The 20,903-nt window shown below is 39.6% G+C and overlaps 1 protein-coding gene across 8 annotated transcripts in view; it reads left to right on the forward strand.

The window, feature by feature from the left end:
• Positions 1-20,903, forward strand: part of ralgapa1 (Ral GTPase activating protein catalytic subunit alpha 1) — a 142,795-nt gene that overhangs the window by 60,040 nt on the left and 61,852 nt on the right. For all 8 annotated transcript variants that reach the window (XM_062041663.1, XM_062041659.1, XM_062041660.1 and 5 more), the window contains 18 exons: positions 1,223-1,347; positions 1,466-1,700; positions 2,657-2,836; positions 3,865-4,035; positions 4,138-4,331; positions 4,402-4,500; positions 5,761-5,916; positions 6,060-6,188; positions 6,356-6,481; positions 7,671-7,729; positions 7,974-8,082; positions 9,353-9,463; positions 13,868-13,936; positions 14,016-14,153; positions 14,251-14,434; positions 16,982-17,100; positions 18,217-18,336; positions 18,465-19,068. In XM_062041663.1, the coding sequence (XP_061897647.1) occupies positions 1,223-1,347; positions 1,466-1,700; positions 2,657-2,836; positions 3,865-4,035; positions 4,138-4,331; positions 4,402-4,500; positions 5,761-5,916; positions 6,060-6,188; positions 6,356-6,481; positions 7,671-7,729; positions 7,974-8,082; positions 9,353-9,463; positions 13,868-13,936; positions 14,016-14,153; positions 14,251-14,434; positions 16,982-17,100; positions 18,217-18,336; positions 18,465-19,068 (2,928 nt within the window). The remainder of the gene's footprint in view (positions 1-1,222; positions 1,348-1,465; positions 1,701-2,656; positions 2,837-3,864; positions 4,036-4,137; positions 4,332-4,401; positions 4,501-5,760; positions 5,917-6,059; positions 6,189-6,355; positions 6,482-7,670; positions 7,730-7,973; positions 8,083-9,352; positions 9,464-13,867; positions 13,937-14,015; positions 14,154-14,250; positions 14,435-16,981; positions 17,101-18,216; positions 18,337-18,464; positions 19,069-20,903) is intronic.

Below are 20,903 nucleotides of genomic sequence, written 5' to 3' on the forward strand. Positions count from 1 at the left end.
GGAAGGGATAGAGATTAAATAAAGACATTGAGAATAAATATATAAACTCTCAAGTAGACATCTGGACAGAATTGCACAATTTATGAGTAATTTTTCAATATAAATTAAGTAATAATTTATTGGTCCCAATAAAACTGTATACAAAATGTATTGTTTAATCCTGTTAAATTTGGTCTAATCAGTGTTATTATTGTAGAGCTGTTTTTGCCAAAATTAAGGACTTCATTTAGTTTTTGTGAATTGTCTTCTCTTTTCTATCTTGTCAGGATTGTCATTTTTTGTACTTGTTTAGTTCTTTGATGTCTTTGACAACTATTTTGGCTTCTTCTTTTAGAATAAATCACTAGTTTTAAGTTGCCAATACACCTCAGGGTATATGTAGATATTTAACGTGAAGAGGTAAATGATCCTGAGCAGAACAGAACATTACGCTTGTTGGTGGCTACCGTGATTATTTATTTTTATTGAATGGGCTTGGCAAAAATACAGTAGCAAATACAATAATATTATCTAATGTCAAAGTGACTATCTGCAAGTCAGATGTTTCCCACTTCATTTAGACCTTGTTAGTCTGTCCTCCTTCTGATTAGAAAAAAATAACATGCATAAAGAGTTCTGCCACTCCATGTAAAGTAACCCATACTCCAGTGACTGTGAAATAAGTAATATGTTGATCATAATGTAGGGCATAGTTCAATACTTGTATATTTTAATGGAAGCTCTGTGCTATCATAGATAATGTATTTATCACCTAACATCAATACAACCCATGCATCCATTTTCTATGCTGCTAATCCTGTTCGGGGTCGCAGTACCAGATAACCCATTGTAACTAACAAACTTACACAGACCTCTGGTATGCTGCCTTTCTAAACATAACAACATGGTTTTGCCCTTTGTGCATGGTGGCGTGGATTAACTCTTGAATCGCTTTTCTGGTGGTTTTGCCTGCTGTGTTGTGGTGTTTTTTTTTTACAGTTGGTCATACACTTATTCTGGGGCTTACAGTACATACACATCAGGGCTGCTCCTATAATTCAAGCTGTAGTTTGCTTTGTATTAATTGTAACATTAATTGTAACATTTTTAATTGAAATGTATTGACGTAAAAATGGTGTTTCAAATCTTTCACCACACAATATCAGTCACATTATTTGTGCCAACTTGCCAAGTAATCGAGCCTCCATTTGTATGTTTAATTTCTGTGTGTGTATGTGTGCAGCCAACAAAGAAGAGGTGGTCCAGAAAGCCCGTCCAGTCTCCACTGATGTAGGAAGCAGCAACCCTAATTTCTCTGATCTCATGGATGAGTTTATCCAGGAAAGACTGAGGGCGAAAGGAACAACAGTCAGTCTTTATATATCTGACACATTTGTGTACAGTTATTACATTTAGTGCATCACATTATACTTTTTGTTCTCTACTTAATCATCATCCCAACCCTTACTCCCACTTAATTGTGCAGGACCGCCGTGGCAGCAGCCCAGGCAGTCTAGAAGTTCCACAGGACCTGCCAGAGCTACTGGAGGCTGGCCAAAGTCCTGGATCGCGACCCCCAGATGACCACAGGCAGATTGATGATCCGGGAGTTCCATCAGAGTGGACTTCTCCTGCCAGTGCCAGCGGCTCAGACGTCGTCAGTTCTGACAGCCAGTCCGACTCCTTCAATGCTTTTCAATACCCCACATGCAAGTTTGATAGTAAGTTACATTTTTACATTTAGCATGTGCGAATGCTCAAAATACAATTTGATGGTTACACACATATTGTTTTTGCGGAAGTTTTTAAATTAGGCATGGGATATCCTACTCTTACTTAATAGTATTTTTGATTTTTCAACCAGTACTGTCAGCATTAACAGTTTTCTGTTTTGCGAGTTTACTTGTAACACAATCTCCATGGCAACAATTGAGATGATGTCCGCTTAATTACAAGTCAGAATTGTTTAAAATATGCAAATTTTCTGTTTGTTTTTTGGAAGTTCAAATATTATGTAGTAATCTTTTCACCAAAACAATAAAGTTAAGGTAGTCCATGTGTTTGCAAATGCAAATAATTACATTAATTTTGATGTATGTGTATTTAGAGAGTTAATATGTATTTAGAGAGTTAAATAGAGAGTCAAATTATTAAAATAATACATGTAAAAACCTTTTGGACACACACAAAAAAAACAATCCTCATGACGTCCAGCCTTCATTCTCATGTAACAGTCAAGGATCCTCCCATTCAATGATGAATGCCTATCATAAATCATTCAAATCTGAATGAAAAGCTTCCATATTTTATCCTAAGCATAAATCACATGCTAAACATCAGTGCAAAGCTATATACAACTTGGTCGTTGGAGGTCACTTCACCTGCAATATATTTATTCATAGCTTTGACAACAGACTTTGGCTTTTGTTATTGTCGCCTATTAAGTACTAATATGTGTGTTGGGCTTACGTGATGGGTAAATTTTTCAATTGTTTTGAAAATAAAATCCTGTTTGACACAGAAGGAAGTTGCCATAATGTATTTGCTTATTTGTATTTGCTATTTTGATTTTAAAATACTACTGAACACGTTTTAAGTAAGGTGACCCTTTTTCTGCTTTTGGCCTTCACAATGAAAGCTATGATAATGATGCACAATCCAATATCTCCTCATATAGACTTTGCGTTCAATTCGGAACCTAGCGGAGGTGGCTCAGGAGGAGGAGGTCGTGGAAGCTCATTGGATCAGGATAGCCTTGGAGGTGCCATTGCCTGCGACGAGCATGAAGTAGCAAGTTTGACGACACTTCATATCGACTCTGAGACCAGCAGCCTTAGCCATACAGTCACCGTCACTGGTTTGTACATTATGTTGTGTCTGAAACTTTAATCTGTAATACTACGTGCTCGAATTTTGTATTTAGTACAGTGGAACCTCTAAGAACGCAATTCTTTCTGTTCTCGGTCATCTTTAGATATTCCTGAACTAAGAAGAATATTCCTCAAACATCATAAAACATTTTTGCTGTTTTGGCAATTTTCATTAAGTAACATTCTAAAATTCTTATAGGTGACCTATGATGATTTTAATCTACATTTAAAACACTTCCTTGTACCCTAGATAATATGCATTGGATATGCTTGGGTGTAAATTTCACGAAATTTTGCTTCACAGTCACATTTCTAACCAACTTTCTGCGTATGTTTGCACACAATCTGTTTGTGGAGGCGTTCCCCAGATTGCAAATGAAACCACGTCCCCGATCTTCTCCAAAAGTATCATAATTTATCTTTTGAAAATATACATTGTTAAATATGTATCTCAAAGTCACCGCTTTTTTCCATACACAGTCGAAAATCAAATGTGTTATCAGTATATAGGTTCACAACATTAGGTACACTTACACACACTGATACAGAGCTGCATAAAAAAAGCTGCTTTCAGCAGAATTTATGTCCCTGCATGTCGCCCGTTAGTGTTGTTGTGTGCTTGCCAGGATTAAATTAAATGAACACTTTATCCTACCTTTTATAGAGCTCCTCCACCCCTCTGGCTGATAGCTTTACCTAATGTCCAAAAAAGTAAGTCCACCCCGCTCTAACGTAGCCAGAATGCAAAACAATCCGCAGCATTCAAAACTGTGTGCGAGCTCACACCCAAATGTACGAACCTTATGATTTGTTGCTTTTGCATTGTTTAACACAAGTATCCAACATTCGAACATTTATAAATCAGAAAAGACGAAAATCATCATAGGTCCACTTCAGCTTTTGTACAAGTCTGGGTGATAACTCTTACGCTTTACACAATAATTTTTCCAATCTTAATATTGCAAGTTGTTTTGATCAATATGTTCTGAATATCCTTTTGTCCTTTTACAACAAGGTTCGGAGAGTGTGTCTCCTATGCATTCTCTTGGGGGTTCTCGTTCCCAGACACCCTCCCCTGCCACACTTACAGCAGAGCACATTGATCGTACACACTCTCACTCACACACGCACTTACAGCTGGACCAGAAGCTCCACAACTCTGTGCTGCAGACTCCAGATGACTTTGGTAATAAATACAAGCAGACACTAGAAATATATTTATTGTTTTCTTCCACTTTGTAAAGGACAAGCAAGACTGACGATTGATTGATTGATTGATTGATTCTAGAAACCAGTGAGTTCCCTGGTGTTGACTGTAGCGTGATGGCAGGGGGCTCCCTCACTGGATGGCACGCCGATGTTGCTACAGTAATGTGGCGGAGGATGCTGGGTATTCTGGGAGATGTGAATAGCATCAAAGACCCAGAGATCCATGCTCAGGTGTTCGATTACTTATGTGAACTATGGCAGAACCTGGCAAAGGTATGAAACGGAGTAATATCAAATAGTTTCTGCAATACTTTCTCTCCAATACGGTTATTTTTATTTTCAGATCAGAGATAATTTGGGCATTTCTCATGACAACCAGTCATCCCCCCCACCACCTGTTTTAATCCCTCCTTTAAGAATCCTCACTCCTTGGCTCTTTAAGGTGAGTGTGACTGAGTACCTTTTATGTATTAATAGTTGAAATAGGCTTTCCAAAATAACTCAAAATCTGAGACCCGCACCTTCTAAAAATGATCATATATGGTTAAAGCCTTGACATATATTGTACAATCATGAAATAAATTGATGACCCATTCGTTTGAGGAAAATGGTTATGGTATTATTTTTTTGACACGTTTACAGTTACAGTGTGGTTTACAATTTCACATTTCAACATATCTGAAAAGGTGTAGGAAGACATATCTATTTAATCCTACACCTAAATGGCTGTCAGAATGTCCCAACTTGTCGGAATTTATCTTCAGCCATCAACCTTTCAGGCTATTGGCATGATTTATGATCTACAATAAACTTACAGGGAGCAAGGAAGCGAGGAACCATTGGTAAACATATTGATTACGTCGCCACTATAAATAGTTTGTCTGCGTTAACGCTTATAATAACAATATCACTAATACTTGGTTAATATTGAAGTCACAAAATGTAAATTGAGTATTGTTGGCGCTTTTTAAATGGTTATTTAGCGGATTTTATGGGCGGAATAGAGAAACTCACATTGACTATGCTGTAAGCAGACTTTTTTTTAACGTTTATTTAATATTTAGAATGCATTAAAAAAAATCCGTCCGTTATTGTGTCTTTCATAATGATTGTGAACAATAGGCAAAATTCCAAAAAAAGAGCACTTCCGCTTCAGGTTTAAACAATTTCTTAAAGTGGATTATATTAGTACATTGTTTAACTTCTTTTTTCCACACACATTACTGATATGTTAAAGATGTTAAAGGTTTTAAGTGTTGTACGTGCATACAAGTGGTTAGCATAATTTTGTTTGCATGTCTACTTGTGTAGTTATTTCCCCAGATTTCTACCAAATAACTCAGATATGGTAACACTAGCATTTTTTTTGCTGTATTCACTATTGAAGTGTTTCTTGCTACTTTATGTTGTATATTTTTATATGAAAGTTCGAATTTATTTTATCATCTATTATTACACCTAGAAATCTGATTTCTGTTACCCTCTCAATGTCTACTCAGTCAATTTTTTTGTGTTTGACTTTCTCTCCTGTTACTGAATAGCATTATTTTAGTTTTGCCTAGATTCAAGAATAGTATGTTTTTTTACCAACCATCTTTTGCTATCAAGCAAGAAGCACATGATATGTTTAATTTGCTTATGAATAAAACCCTTCTATGGCATCTCCTTTCACACACATTTATTAATGTGCCTTTTTCTCCAGGCCACCATGTTGACTGAGCATTATAAACAGGGAAAACTTCATGCCTATAAGTTGATCTGCAGGATTATGAAGAGACGGCAAGATGTGTCCCCAAACACAGACTTTCTGACTCACTTTTACAACATCATGCACCAAGGACTCTTACACCAAGACCAAGTGCGTATGTGTTTGTGCTTGTATGCATGTCATGCCAAAAATGTATGTACTGTAGGTCCTGGATTTATATGAATATTAGCATTAAAATAACAACCAGCAGTGTGTTAGCAGGAGTGTTAATATGCTGTGGCTTTCTGTTTAAGGACATTGTAAACACCATCATCAAGCACTGCAGTCCGAGGTTCTTTAGTATTGGTCTACCTGGAGCCACTATGCTGATTCTGGACTTCATCATTGCAGCTTCTCGGGTCACCTCTTGTTCATCATTAAATGTGCGTAACACTGATCACAATCAGTTTGACAAGCCTGTTGTATATTTAGCACAAGAATGGTAAAAAAAAAAGTTTGCATTTACATGAAACACGGGGAAACCTATTCTTAGAACTTACACTTTGCACTTTCTTTACATATATACATATTGTTTCTACCTCCTTTCCAGGCTCCAAGAGTAGAAGCCCAAATCCTTCTTGGGTCTCTTGTGTGTTTTCCAAACTTCTATTGTGAGCTCCCTGCCCTTCATCCCACCACAGCTGATGTTGCACTTACAAAGTTCCCTGACATCAAGGTAATGTCAGAGTTCAACGTTGATATCTTTGAAGGACAGTGTAGCAGATTTACATGAACACTTTTGAAAAACTCAGCAGAAGTTATAACAAACTTATTTAGAGTAAACCCAAACCCTTTAAAGCAGTGGTATCAATTTGTGGCCTCCAGCTTGTTTTAATTGGTCCCACGGCTTTTTCCAAAAATAAATTAAACATGGCCTCCATCCAAACCTTGGAAAGGATTAGGGATAAGCAGATAATAAGCTACTGTATCATATGCATACTGATACAAATGACACAAAGCTGAGATGTATTCCAAAGTATTCTTACGTGTTTAATTGGTTGGCGCAATTGACTCATTCTGCTCCAATATGGTGCAGACTAGCAGTTATACGCTTGAATTGCTTCTTCACGTTTGGGACACTCTCAGTCATTATTTTGATGATTTTTTTTATTTTTATTTTTATTAAATGAATATCTCCTGCTTCTTCTTCTCAGCACTGTCCTATACACTCATGTTCTTCAATTCCCATCGTGGGAAAACAAAGCTGTGTCGATCTCTAGCTATATAAGCTAATGCGAGTGCAGCGATGTGTGTTACTCAAATTGTTGTTCACAATTTAAAGCATAATTAGCTGAGAGACTGCTCTTATCTCAAAACACTAATAAGTTGGGGCACTCTTAAGTGTAGGTACCACTGTATTTTTACATACTGTATTTGTATACCATGTATTGAACTGTGTTGGATTAATTTTTATTGATTGTTTGTTAAACAAAAGAAGAATATTCTTCCATTTTTATGTATGCAGCCCTGGAAGGAAAAAGTTTGGACACCCCCTTTCCTAATGCATGTGTCATCTTTTATTGGTGCCACATTATTAATGGATTAATGTCTCATCAGTCATTCTTGTAACAGTCTAGACAGTCAACAGCAGGGATGTTGTTATTGTTGTTCCTGTGTAAAATAAGTTAATATCATGCATGGCAGCATCTCAGGCGTGCTCATTGTTTCCTTACTTGGCAGAAACTTGTTTTGAATCACTAAGCAGCCATTACCTCTGAGGGACAGAACGTGTTTGTGCACTCAATATTAAAATCTTGTGCTTTGGTTTTTTAATTAGTTTTAGCACTTTGTCTGTATTTAACTTAGTAGGCACACATCCACTGCACCTGATAATCACATTTTCTCTGTCATGCTTCATGTTTCAGGAGCACATTATCAAAACTATTCTGACCTCTGCCAGAGATGAACCTTCTGCTCCAGCTAGGTAGATACACATATGCCTGTTTCTGTACGTGCATGTGCTTGAAGACAATTAAAAGTACCGGAAAAACAAGCCTTCAATATATAGTTACTAAATAACCTTAAAGAGGAACTGCACTTTTTGGGGATTTTGCCTATCATTCACAATCCTTATGTAAGACAAGAATACATGTTTTTCTAAAATGTAATGTCTGTTTTTTATATGTATTTGGATATAGTTTTTATTTTATTTTATGTTTATGTACCAGATGTGTAGCTTTGTGCAGTCTGGGAATCTGGCTGTGTGAAGAGCTAGCTCACGGAACTCAACATCCACAAATCAAAGATGCTCTCAACGTCATCTGTGTAACTCTGAAGGTCAGTTATCTTCAGCCTCTTTGACTTTTTGACTTTAAACCAACAACTGCAATAACAATAACCACAATTACCAAGTGTAATAAGTGAAAATTACAGAATTTCCAAGGCCTTTTTCGAATCGCATGTGCACAAACCTGTTGACCAACTAAAATACATTACTGACCTCTGTGCTTGTCAACAAGAGATGCTTTGCTTGGGCATCAAATACACATTTCACTTAATCAAAACAAATACAAATTACCTTTTGATAATCTATTTTTCATATATACTGTATATAATTTTTTTTTTTTTTTTTAGTATGGATCAAATAATTGTGGTTTATTTCCCATCTGTGCATAAAAGCTACTTTGCTTGCCAATGGTTGTGGTTTTGTAATAAATTGAATACAGACACATGTAATAGGATTTAAAGTGTTGAAATGAGTTGCATATTGTAATGCATGAAAATCGAAATGAAGGTCATTGAAGTGCACCAAAGCGCTGGCTGCAAACGGAACAGCTGGGGTGTCTGTGGATTCAACATAGCAGGCCGCATTGAGCCAAGGTATGATTGAAAATGTTTCTGGACAAGATTTTTGGTGTTGGTTGGTGAACCTGCCTCACTTGGTCGAGCCTGTTTCAGGCTAGCAGACTGGGAGGCCTGTGCATCAAAGGGATACTATCCAAACTGTATTGTCTCATCCATAGCCAAGTGGACTCAAATACACATAGACACACACACACACATACCTTTCCCACCTTGGAATCCCTAGCTTGTGTATCTGCAGCCAATAGCCTCCTCGAGCCAGTACAGCTGAACACACTTGCATTCACTTACTCCTGGGAGCAAACCCTGGACTGTCAATATGTTTGGTCCTTCTTCAGATAGGACGCCCATCCAGAGGGGACGCTGCAAGCTGTGTCACAAACACTCTTAACGCTATCACGTGCACACATCTTGTCCACTTTTGCCTTTGCACCAGCAGCCAGTAGTCCCAGCCATGGGCTTTGTAACATACATCACACACAATCACACACACACACATGCACAAACACAAACAAAGCTTTAGGGATTGTCATATTTCCATGCAACACCACTTTTCCATGCTGTGTTTCTCATCCCAGCGCATCCTTTGATCTGGAGGGATTTTTCTTTTGTAAATGATAATCCTTTTTAGAGTTTATCTGTAAAGGTTCTTCCTTAGCATTAATATACTTTTTTAGATGATATAACTGTACTGTATGACGATTACTGAAGCTGTAATCACATGAATGTATGTGTTGTCTTCTAGTACCCAAATAAAAATGTTGCACTGGTGGCATCAGACATCCTTCACCTTTTGATTAGTCATGCAGATCATCTTCAGAAATTCCCCTGTGACACTCCAAAGAAGATAGTAGAGGTAAGATAAATTGATTAAATCATCATCTTTTCATTCTTCAAAACATTCACATTATTAAAGGGGAACTGCGCTTTTTTTTTTTTATTTTGTTTTATCTTACACAATCCTTATGTAAGACAATAGCATGTTTTTCCCCCTTTTTTAATACATTCTAAATTGTAAATAAGTGCCAGCAAAAGTCAGCTAACAATGGATTTAGAGGGATTCCCTCTATTCCACCTATAGATAGCTGTAATAACACCCAAAAGCTTCCATCATCGGTTTATATACACTTTGTAAGCATATATGTAATGTAGTAACAAGCACATTAATAATAACATTAAATATTTATGTACATTGCATCCGAAAATTATTCACAGCACTTCACTTTTTTCACATTTAGTTACCGTATTTTCCGCACTATAAGGCGCACCTAAAAACCTCCAATTTTGTCAAAAGCTGACAGTGCGCCTTATAATCCGGTGCGCCTTATATATGGACCAATATTGAGCCTCCAACAGGTAAAAGTTTAAATCAATCAATCAATCGCAACTACGGTAAGCAGCCGCCGACTTAATTTTCCCCCATAGAAGAAGTTCTTCTTCTACGGTAAGCAGCCACCCCTGTAGAAGAAGCGTGCGGTGCATGCTGGGATATATGACTGCGCGAGGCGTGCCGTTTCATTTCCATTTGTTTGTTTATGTAAATTTGGTAAATTGGTTATACTTGTATAGCGCTTTTCTACCTTTTTTAAGGAACTCAAAGCGCTTTTGACACTATTTCCACATTCACCCATTCACACACACATTCACACACTGATGGTGGGAGCTGCCATGCAAGGCGCTAACCAGGACCCATCAGGAGCAAGGGTGAAGTGTCTTGCTCAAGGACACAACGGACGTGACTAGGATGGTAGAAGGTGGGGATTGAACCAGTAACCCTCAGGTTTCTGGCACAGCCACTCTCCCAAATGCACCACGCCGTCCCCAAAGACCCCAAAATGGCTCCTATTAAGAGACACGCTTACGACGCAGAGTTTAAACTTAAGACGATCAGTCACGCAGTAGAATACGGGAATAGAGCAGCAGCGACACTGACTCGATAAATGACGACTTCGACGAGACGGTGCCGGGCATGTTGGATGCCGTATTCGCCTAGCTGTTTAATTCGGACACTGAAGAAGAAGAATTCGAGGGATTCGTGGATGAGGAATAACTTCATAAAGTGAACTTTACATGTTTATTTTGTGTGTTGTGTTGTGTGACATTAACGTTTGAGCAACGTTGAGTTATTGATATATTGTTATTGCTCTGCACTATTTCGAGTGTTACTATATTGTGATTGCACTAACGTTTGATTTACCGTAACAGTATCACTGTTTTTTACGTGTTTATTGAATCAGGAAAAAGTTCCCCTCCACTATGTGATATAAATGTTGCACTACGTGTTATACCTTGCTGTTGTTAAAAGATAAACAAAACACGTCACTGACTTTACCTCGGGGGAAATAATAAAACAGCTGTTTATTCATTATGGGAGTGAACAGAGTTGTCAGAACGCTGGTTTGTAATCTATTAATAAAGTTTGACTGACCTATCTGACTGTTTTGTTGCCTCTACTGTAGCGTCTATTCCAGACCTGGGCATTCTGCGGCCCGCGGGCCGCATCCGGCCCTTTGTACGTCCCTGTCCGGCCCGCGTGAGGCCAATCATAAATTACAAAATACATTTTAAAAAGTATCTATTTCGAGTGTGCAATACAACGGTGCTGCTTTTGTTTTGAAAAACGTTATTTGTATTAATTCCGTGTGGACATATGCTCGTGCGCGCAGCGGCAATCACAAATTACAAAATAAATGTAAAAAAACATCTATGTCGTGCGTGCAATACAACTGTGCTGCTTTTATTTTGAAAAGTGCTATTTATGGACGTATGTCCTGTGAGTGAAGGTGCACATGCAGCGACAAGTGATGCCCGGTTATCCCCGAGACGCTAAAAAAAGAAAAGTTGATGACGAATGGCGTGTTTTCAACAAGACATGGACTGCACTGGTTGCTGTGTTTAAAGAATATAGTGTAACGACCTGCTGAAGTTGATGTTTTGTTTTTGAGTTGCGTAAATGAGTGAGGGACGTGCGTGTGGAAGGAACGAGATAAGTTGAGCTGTGTTAGTATAGGTTGCTCAATAAAAGTTTAAAAAGAGCGTCAGACTTGGTGTGCACTTCTTCTGGACGCTACATTTGGTATCATAAGTAAAACTTTGTGCATACTGCCGCTGCTTAATTGTGTGCGCATACTGCGCTGCTTGTGTGCTCAGCCTGCTACGTCATCGGGAGGTACGTGCCACGATGTTTCCTGGCGACTTTGTCAAGATGGAACGGGAGGGAAAGGACATTGAGTGGGGACTTATGGTGCCGGCAGCACTGCAGATGTCTGTGTGTATCCCGGACATGAGAAACTCGTCGCAAAGAGAGAGAGAAAGGGAGGAAGGAGAGAGGCAGCGTCTACAGGTGCAGCGCACGCTGCTTAGCATGGGGGAATTCTGCCCTCAATGAAGACTCCCAGGTTTGATGGCAAGGCGAACTGGGAGGCATTTCATCCCACTTCTGACACCAATTGTCGCGTCCAGAAGAAGTGCACACCAAGTCTGACGCTCTTTTTAAACTTTTATTGAGCAACCTATACTAACACAGCTCAACTTATCTCGTTCTTTCCACACGCACGTCTATCCTCACTCCTCATTTCCGCAACAGCAACGCGTGGCGAAGTTGGTAGAGTGGCTGTGCCAGCAATCGGAGGGTTGCTGGTTACTGGGGTTCAATCCCCACCTTCTACCATCCTAGCCACGTCCGTTGTGTCCTTGGGCAAGACACTTCACCCTTGCTCCTGATGGCTGCTGGTTAGCGCCTTGCATGGCAGCTCCTGCCATCAGTGTGTGAATGTGTGTGTGAATGGGTGAATGTGGAAATACTGTCAAAGCGCTTTGAGTACCTTGAAGGTAGAAAAGCGCTATACAAGTATAAGCCATTTATCATTTATCATTCCTCCTTCTTCGCCAATCACCTTACAGGCGTGCTACGTTCACAACAAAGAGGATGCAGGATAAAGTGACAGAAATTAAAATTTTTGCATTGTATTATACATCAGGAAGTGTTGTGTAAGAAAGTGTTAAAAATAAAACCATTAAAAGCCATCTGCTTTTGTATAAAGATAAGTTAGGTTAAATGAAAATATTATTATTATTATTATTTATCTTACGGTATATCAAAAATAATTTGAGCAAAATTTAATTGAAATATTGTCGGTGTGGCCCTCCAGCAGTGCTCGGGTTGCTCATGCGGCCCTCGGTAAAAATTAATTGCCCACCCCTGGTCTATTCTATGCGCCTTATATATGAACAAAGTTTTAAAATATGCCATTCATTGAAGGTGCGCCTTATAATCTGGTGTGCCTTATAGTGCGGAAAATACGGTATGTTACAACCCTTTTCTGAAATGGAATACATTTTTGTCCTTAAGAAAATTCTGCACACAATACACCATAATGACAATGTGAACAAGTTTTTTTCTAAGCTTTTTGCAATTAAAATTAAGAATTCACATTGCTGAATATTGATGCACTTTTAGCAACAATTACAGCCTCAAGTATTTTTGAATACGATGCCACAAGCTTGACGCACCTACCTTTAGGCAGTTTTGCGCATACCTCTTTGCAGCACCTACCAAGCTCCATCACAATTGATGATAAGCGTTGGTTTTCATCAAGGATGTCTCTGTACATTGCTGCATTCATTTTCCCTCTATCCTGACTAGTCTTCCAGTTCCCGCCGCTGAAAAACCTCCCCACAGCATGATGCTGCCACAGCCATGCTTCACTGTAGAGATGGTATCGGCCAGGTGACCTCCAAACATGATGCCTGGCATTCATGCCAAAGAGTTCAATCTTTGTTTCATCAAACCAGAGAATTTTGTTTCCCATGATCTGAGAGTCTTTCAGGTGCATTTTGGCAAACTCCAGGTGGGCTACCATGTGCTTTCTTCTGAGGAATGGCTTCAGTCTGTAGCTGCACAAGATAGTTAGCTCTCTGATCACGGCGCTGCTAAAATAGTTTGTCTGCGTTAGTGCTTCTATTAACAATATCGCTAATACTTAATATTCAGTTCACGAGATGTAAATGAAGTATTGTTTTTGGGCTTCGTGGGCACAATAGTGTACTCCCATTAGCTGCATTGTTTGCCCCCTTTACTTGGTGTATGTTATGACTTAGAATGCACAAAAAAAGAAAAACATATGTAGTTAGTCTTACATAGGGTTTGTGAATGATAGGCAACATTTAAAAAAAAAAAATGCAGTTCCCCTTTAATGTCATGCCAGTTATATTTATTGCTTCATAATATATACCTTTAATTGATATTATTATTCCATAGATTTTGATTGCTACTATCACGCACTTGCTACCTACTACTGAGTCCTCCCCTCATGAAGTGGATAAGAGGGTATAATACACATGCACATAATTTACGCTGTATTACTCATTTAACGTTAAGAGTAAAATCTTAGACTTGTGTGTTGCAGCTGGTTGTGTCCCTCCTGTTGTGTCTGTTGGATTGGGTCATGGCTCTTCCGCCGAAGACTCTGCTTCAACCTGTTGAAATGCGAAGCTCTGCAGACAAGGAGCAGTCGCCAAAATCCCTGCTCAGCTGCATTTATAAGGTGTGTTTTTGGCTACTACTACTAACGTGAAATAATGCAGAAGAGAGCGTAGAACTTTTAGAGTTATATAATATTAAATATTACAAATTTTCCCCAGGTTTTGCATGGCTGTGTGTATGGCGCCCAGTCTTTCAGCAGCCCCAAGTATTACCCATTGCAGCTGTCAGATCTGGCAAGTCCAGACTATGACCCCTTTCTGCCATTGGAGAGTCTCAGAGAACCCGAACCGCTCCACAGTCCCGATTCTGAGCGCTCCAGCAAACTCCAACCTGTCACTGAAGGTAGTTTATCCAATGGTACATTAAATAAATTATATTATATTATTATACATAATTAATATATAATTATACTATTTTATATACTGGTAGTGTATACATATAATGTATATACCTCACTTACAAATTCATGGCTTCACTATCGTAGATAGGCAGCATTAATATATTGGATTCAATGAGTGTAAAGGTGACTATGTGGGTGTTATTTAATGTGTAGATGGCTCACATAAGATTAAAAATGGTCCTAAACAAATTATTCAGAGGTGTCATTCAACTAGTTGTAAGTCGATGTATCATCCCAAAAGTTATGAAATTATTTTATGAAGGTTGAAAAGTTACTTAGTGCTGCTTTCAGCATGCTTGGAAAATATGTCCTATATCTTTCTATATTGAGGATTGGAAGTGTCAAAATGTGTGACCAAGGCTGCAACCAAAACATTTTACTTGAGATTTTATTAAAACCCCATTTAATGTGTAAATGGCGCTTTTAAACCCAGAAGTGTGGGAAATGTGCATTTTTAAAAGTACCCCCATAAACTCACATGAGGTTTGGTGTTTAAATCAGGTAAAATTCTACTAACCTGATTATTTTGGAGACTAAAATGTGACCCAGCCACACAAAACCACGAGACTGTTGACCCACACTCTCACCAAACTAGTACTAATTTCAAAAAAGGTGTGTGTCTGTGTTTATATGCATCCGTGTGAAATTGTGTATTGTCTCCTGCTGTGGTCCACCAGAACAAAGCAAACAGTTTATTGACTGAAGCACCCCATCAGACCTTATCTCTTCTCTACATTGTTTTTGCAGATAATATTTAAAAAAAAATTTCATTCTGTTATCATGTTATTGTTTGCTAATTGCTTATGTACACTAAATTGGCAAAAGTATTTGGCCACCTGCCTTGACTCACATATGAACTTGAAGTGTCATCCCATTCCTAACCCATAGGGTTAGGAATGGATATGATGTGGCTCCACCTTTTGCAGCAATTACAGCTTCAACTCTTCTGGGAAGGCTGTCCACAAAGTTGCGGAGTGTGTTTATAGGAATTTTCCACCCTTCTTCAAAAAGCGCATTAGTGAGGTCACACGCTGATGTTGGTGGAGAAGGCCTGGCTCTCAGTCTCTGTTCTAATTCATCCCAAAGGTGTTCTATCGGGTTCAGGTCAGGACTCTGTGCAGGCCAGTCAAGTTCATCCACACCAGACTCTGTCATCCATGTCTTTATGGACCTTGCTTTGTGCATAGTCATGTTGGAAGAGGAAGAGGACCGCTTCAAACTGTTCCCACAAAGTTGGGAGCATGGAATTGTCCAAAATATTTTGGTGTCCTGGAGCATTCAAAGTTCCTTTCAATGGAACTAAGGGGCCAAGACCAACTCCTGAAAAACAACCCCACACCATAATTCCTCCTCCACCAAACTTCACACTCTGTTTAATGCAGTCCGAAATGTAGCGTTTTCCTGGCAACCTCCAAACCCAGACTCGTCCATCAGAATGCCAGATGAAAAAGCGTGATTCATCACTCCAGAGAAGGCGTCTCTGCTCTAGAGTCCAGTAGTGACCTGCTTTACACCACTGCATCCCACGCTTTGCATTGGACTTGGTGATGTATGGCTTAGATGCAGCTTTCGGCCATGGAAACCCATTCCATGAAGCTCTCTGCGTACTGTACGTGGGCTAATTGGAAGGTCACATGAAGTTTGGAGCTCTGTAGCAACTGACTGTGCAGAAAGTCTTTGCACTATGCTGACTCCTCTCTGTCAGTTTATGTGGCCTTCCACTTGGTGGCTGAGTTGCTGTTGTTCCCAAACTCTTCCATTTTCTTATAATAAAGTTGACTTTGGAATATTTAGGAGCGAGGAAATTTCACGACTGGATTTGTTGCACAGGTGGCATCCTATGACAGTTCCATGCTGGAAATCACTGAGAGCGGCCCATTCTTTCACAAATGTTTGTAGAAACAGTCTCCATGCCTAAGTGCTGGATTTTATACACCTGTGGTCGGGCCAAGTGATTAGGACACCTGATTCTCATCATTTGGATGGGTGACCAAATACTTTTGGCAATATAGTGAATCACTTTTTTTGTCCATACAAGTTGTCCCCAGGTTTAGGCCGTATCTGGTCCATAAATATCTATACTCTTTACACAGGCCCGTCAATAAAGCTCTGTGTGAAAGTGAGCGTGTCGCACAGTATGGGTGTTTATAATGATGTGGATTAGACAAGATCCTCTTGCAACACAGTGTGTGATGGAATTGGCTTCTCCCCAGCACGGGGCAGACTATGTATTGGTCAATTTTCTTTGCACCTCCTCCTTGTTGAAAGTTAAAACCAATTAGGAATTTAACTAAACAAAATAAAGTAGTCCCTAAGTATACTATATTAAAACATCTAATGGCATTTGAATTGTCCTTTTGCTAGTATTTATAATCACATTGGCTAAATCAATATTTCTTAAGACCTAACAATAACAGCTAGAAAAAAGATACACACACTTTCTGGTCTTACCCTTACTTGTCGTATGTTTTTTTGTCTTATATTTATAGTCCATAGTCATATCCAGCAGGGTCTGGTGTCTATCGCAGCCAGGACTGTAATTACCCACCTTGTCAACCATCTCGGGCATTACCCGATGTCTGGAGGACCCGCTACCCTCTCCAGTCAGGTACTGTTATTTGTTTTAAAAGACTTTTTTCACTGACACTGTTCCACACATTTATATTTAAGAACTTCATGATTTGTTGTTAAATAAGGATTAAAAACATGAGGTAATGTTGCACCTTTCTTATGACACAGAGCAAAAAGTCTTGCTTGTCAAAGTTGTCCCATCAGTTGGAGGTTCGACAGCGATCGTATCCAAAACAGCTGACTGTCATTAGCGCTGGCGGGAGTGTCGCAAAGCCCATTTCGATTTTTTTAATGTTGAGTGAAAATAGCAGCATGTTTACATTCAAACATACAGTAAGTCCTCTTACAGTGTGTTAAAGCCAGCAAAGCAGTGTTGTTGAGCTTTTGGAAATGACGCAGAGATAAGTATGCTTTTATTAAGTATCTGTGTTTGTGTGGACATGGCCTAAATGTGAAAGACAGAACTGAGAAGAAGAAGCAACATTAATTTGATTTACAAGTGTTTTGAGTTAAGAGCTGTGTCACAGAAGCTTGTAAGTTAAGGTACTACTGTATTTAAATTTTGCCCTACAGAGTCTGCAGTTTATTGTAGAGAGCATTTAAGCGTTGTGGGTTTGAAAGTATCTGCCATTAATTCAGATTGGGTGCTTGTTTGTGCTGTTCACCAATATTCTCACGTTCAGGAACAGAAAGCCATTTTGCTTTTAACAGTGTGAAGATTTGACAGCAAACGACAAAAAGCCAGAAAAGGTTTGACTTTTTAGGGCTATAGTCGTAAAGTTTTGATCAGCTGATAAACAGCCTGTTTGAGCTGACATGCGGTTTTCAATGAATGTATGACTCTTTCTTGCTCTTTTTTTGTGCATTTAGATTATGTTTTTACAATAATTTACAATCCACCAATTTGACATATCAATACTTATTTGTCAAAACAAGACCTTTCTTCCATGATTTCCTTTTGAATGAACTAACCCTGTCTTGGCATGTGTCTCAGTACCTTTGTCCTTAAAATGTTGTACAGTATATAGAGCAACGCTGAGTGTGTGCCAAGTGATAATATTGTCACTAGTATGATGGGTTGATCACTTGTTTGAGCTTTTGGAAATAAGTTTGTTGTTTTTAGCCTTTGTGACATAGTGTTTATATTTTGTAGGTGTGCGAAAACCAAGACAACCCATACTGTGAGAGTGTAGATCTTGGACCTGAACTTTTCCACTCTCCAAATCTCCAGTTCCTATCTTTGAACGGATCAACCCTGCTCTCAGTGCTTCAGGTGACTCTTTGGTTAACTCCAGTAAATAATGCAGAATGCACCCACACTGAAACACTCTGTATGAAGGTAAACTTGCTGTTGTGGTGTTCTCTAAGTTGTGTCTTCAGTTTTATATTTGTATTTTCCAGATCCGGTCAGAGTCTGGTGTGCCAGGAGGTGGAATTACAGCCGGTTTGTCTTCTGTTCCCACTTGTGTTCGCGTTATCATCCGGGATGTAGCCGGAAAGCACTCCTGGGACTCTGCTGTTCTCTATGGGCCCCCGCCATACATCCCGAGCAGCCCTGGAGACTCCCTTTTGACACACACGCAATCTTCTCATTGTATACATCTCAATTTAGACACCCCAACCAAAAAGATGGCATTGGAAAAACGAGACGAGAGTCAGGAAGACCAGCATGAAGAGCCAGAGGGGGGAGGATGTGAGAAAGAGGGCGAAGGACATGAGTTGGAGGAAGAGGTAGAAGACGGAAGCAAAGCTGCTAGAGATGAAAATGTGCAGCTCCAAGTAACTGGGGAAGAAGAGAAGAAGCAAAGGGAGGATACCAAGGAACATAGCATGGTTGGGGAGGGGGATAGGGAGGGCTTTGAGCATCTTCTAGCTCCACCACTGGCAAAACGGATGTGTCGGGAGGTGGTGCCAGCATGGGATTCACTGGGGGAAGGAGATGATGCCCTTGATGAAATGCTGCAGTACCTTGGTTATTCGAGTCCTGAGTGTCTACAGAGGGCAGGTACACACACACCCACACACAAACACACACACCCACACACGCACATATTTAGATATCATATCTTAACAAGCAGTGTCCTGATACCACTTACAACATGATAACGATTTTGGAGCCTTACGTATTGGTCGATACCGAAATTGCTCCAATACGATATCAGCACAAATCATGCATACTTTTATTTTTTGTTGCGTGGATCTAGTGAAATTACTAGGTATAATTACTAGGTATAAATGGTTTAGAAAACACTAACCTATTTATTATTAACCTTCTGGAATGGACTTATACTGTCTTTAAGTTGAAGTGGTGTGGTATTACTGGCCACAATAATTCATTAAAGGGGAACTACACTTCTTGGGGAATTTTGCCTATCGTTCACAATCATTATGAAAGACATGACGCCGGATGTATTTTTTTCTAATATATTCTAAATATTACCATGTTTTTCGGACCATAGGGCGCCATTATAAAGCGCACTGCTGATGTCTATTTTCATGAAAAAGGTGCACCCGATTATAAGGCGCATTAAAAGTGTCATATTACGATTTGTTTGTAAATTCAAAACACTTCATTGTGGTCTACATCAGTGGTCCCCAACCACCGGGCCGCGGCCCGGTACCGGTCCACGGACCGATTGGTACCGGGCCGCACAAGAAATAAAAAAAATAATAATAATAAATATTTTATTTTATTTATTTATTTATTTTAAATTAAATCAACATAAAAAACACAATATATAGATTATATATCAATATAGATCAATACAGTCTGCAGGGATACAGTCCGTAAGCACACATTATTGTATTTCTTTATGAAAAAATTAAAAATACAAACCCCCCCCAACCCCCCGGTCCGTGGGACAAATTTTCAAGCGTTGACCGGTCCGCAGCTACAAAAAGGTTGGGGACCACTGGTCTACATAACATGTAATGGTGGTTCTTTGGTCAAAATGTTATGTTTTACAGACCATTTTCATGTCGCTTTCTGACCGTCACGTCAGGATGCGCCGTTTTGTGGGCGGTTTTATTTACGTGGCTCCACTTCGACAGCATCTTCTCCCCGCCATCTTTGTTGCACCGGTGTAGCGTACTGCAAGGACAGTACTCAAAGAAGTGTCCAAAGATGGAGCTGACTGTTTTAATGACATTCAGACTTTACTTAAATCAACAATGGAGCAGCATCTCCTCATCCGTGGCTCACTAATGCAACAACGTGTTGCATTAGTTGCAATGTGTACCTTGAAAAACCGTCCGACCGGAACTCTCTAATAACTAAAGTTCCGTGGGTGAATTATGTAAACCCACTACACCGGTAGTTTTTAGCTCTTCCATTGCGAGTCTACTGACATACATAAGTTCGAACTTAACGTTACTTTATATTAGAAATGGCAACAGCAGAGGATCAATCAATCAATCAATCAATGTTTATTTATATAGCCCTAAATCACAAGTGTCTCAAAGGGCTGTACAAGCCACAACGACATCCTCGGTACAGAGCCCACATACGGGCAAGGAAAAACTCACCCCAGTGGGACGTCGGTGAATGACTATGAGAAACCTTGGAGAGGACCGCATATGTGGGTTAACCCCCCCCCCTCTAGGGGAGACCGAAAGCAATGGATGTCGAGTGGGTCTGACATAACATTGTGAAAGTCCAGTCCACAGTGGATCCAACACATCAGCGGGAGTCCAGTCCACAGCGGGGCCAACAGGAAACCATCCCGAGCGGAGACGGGTCAGCAGCGCAGAGATGTCCCCAACCGATGCACAGGCTAGTGGTCCACCCGGGGTCCCGACTCTGGACAGCCAGCACTTCATCCATGGCCACCAGGATACATG

This window comes from Entelurus aequoreus, linkage group LG03 (genome assembly GCF_033978785.1).
Source record: "Entelurus aequoreus isolate RoL-2023_Sb linkage group LG03, RoL_Eaeq_v1.1, whole genome shotgun sequence".
Lineage (NCBI taxonomy): Eukaryota > Metazoa > Chordata > Actinopteri > Syngnathiformes > Syngnathidae > Entelurus > Entelurus aequoreus.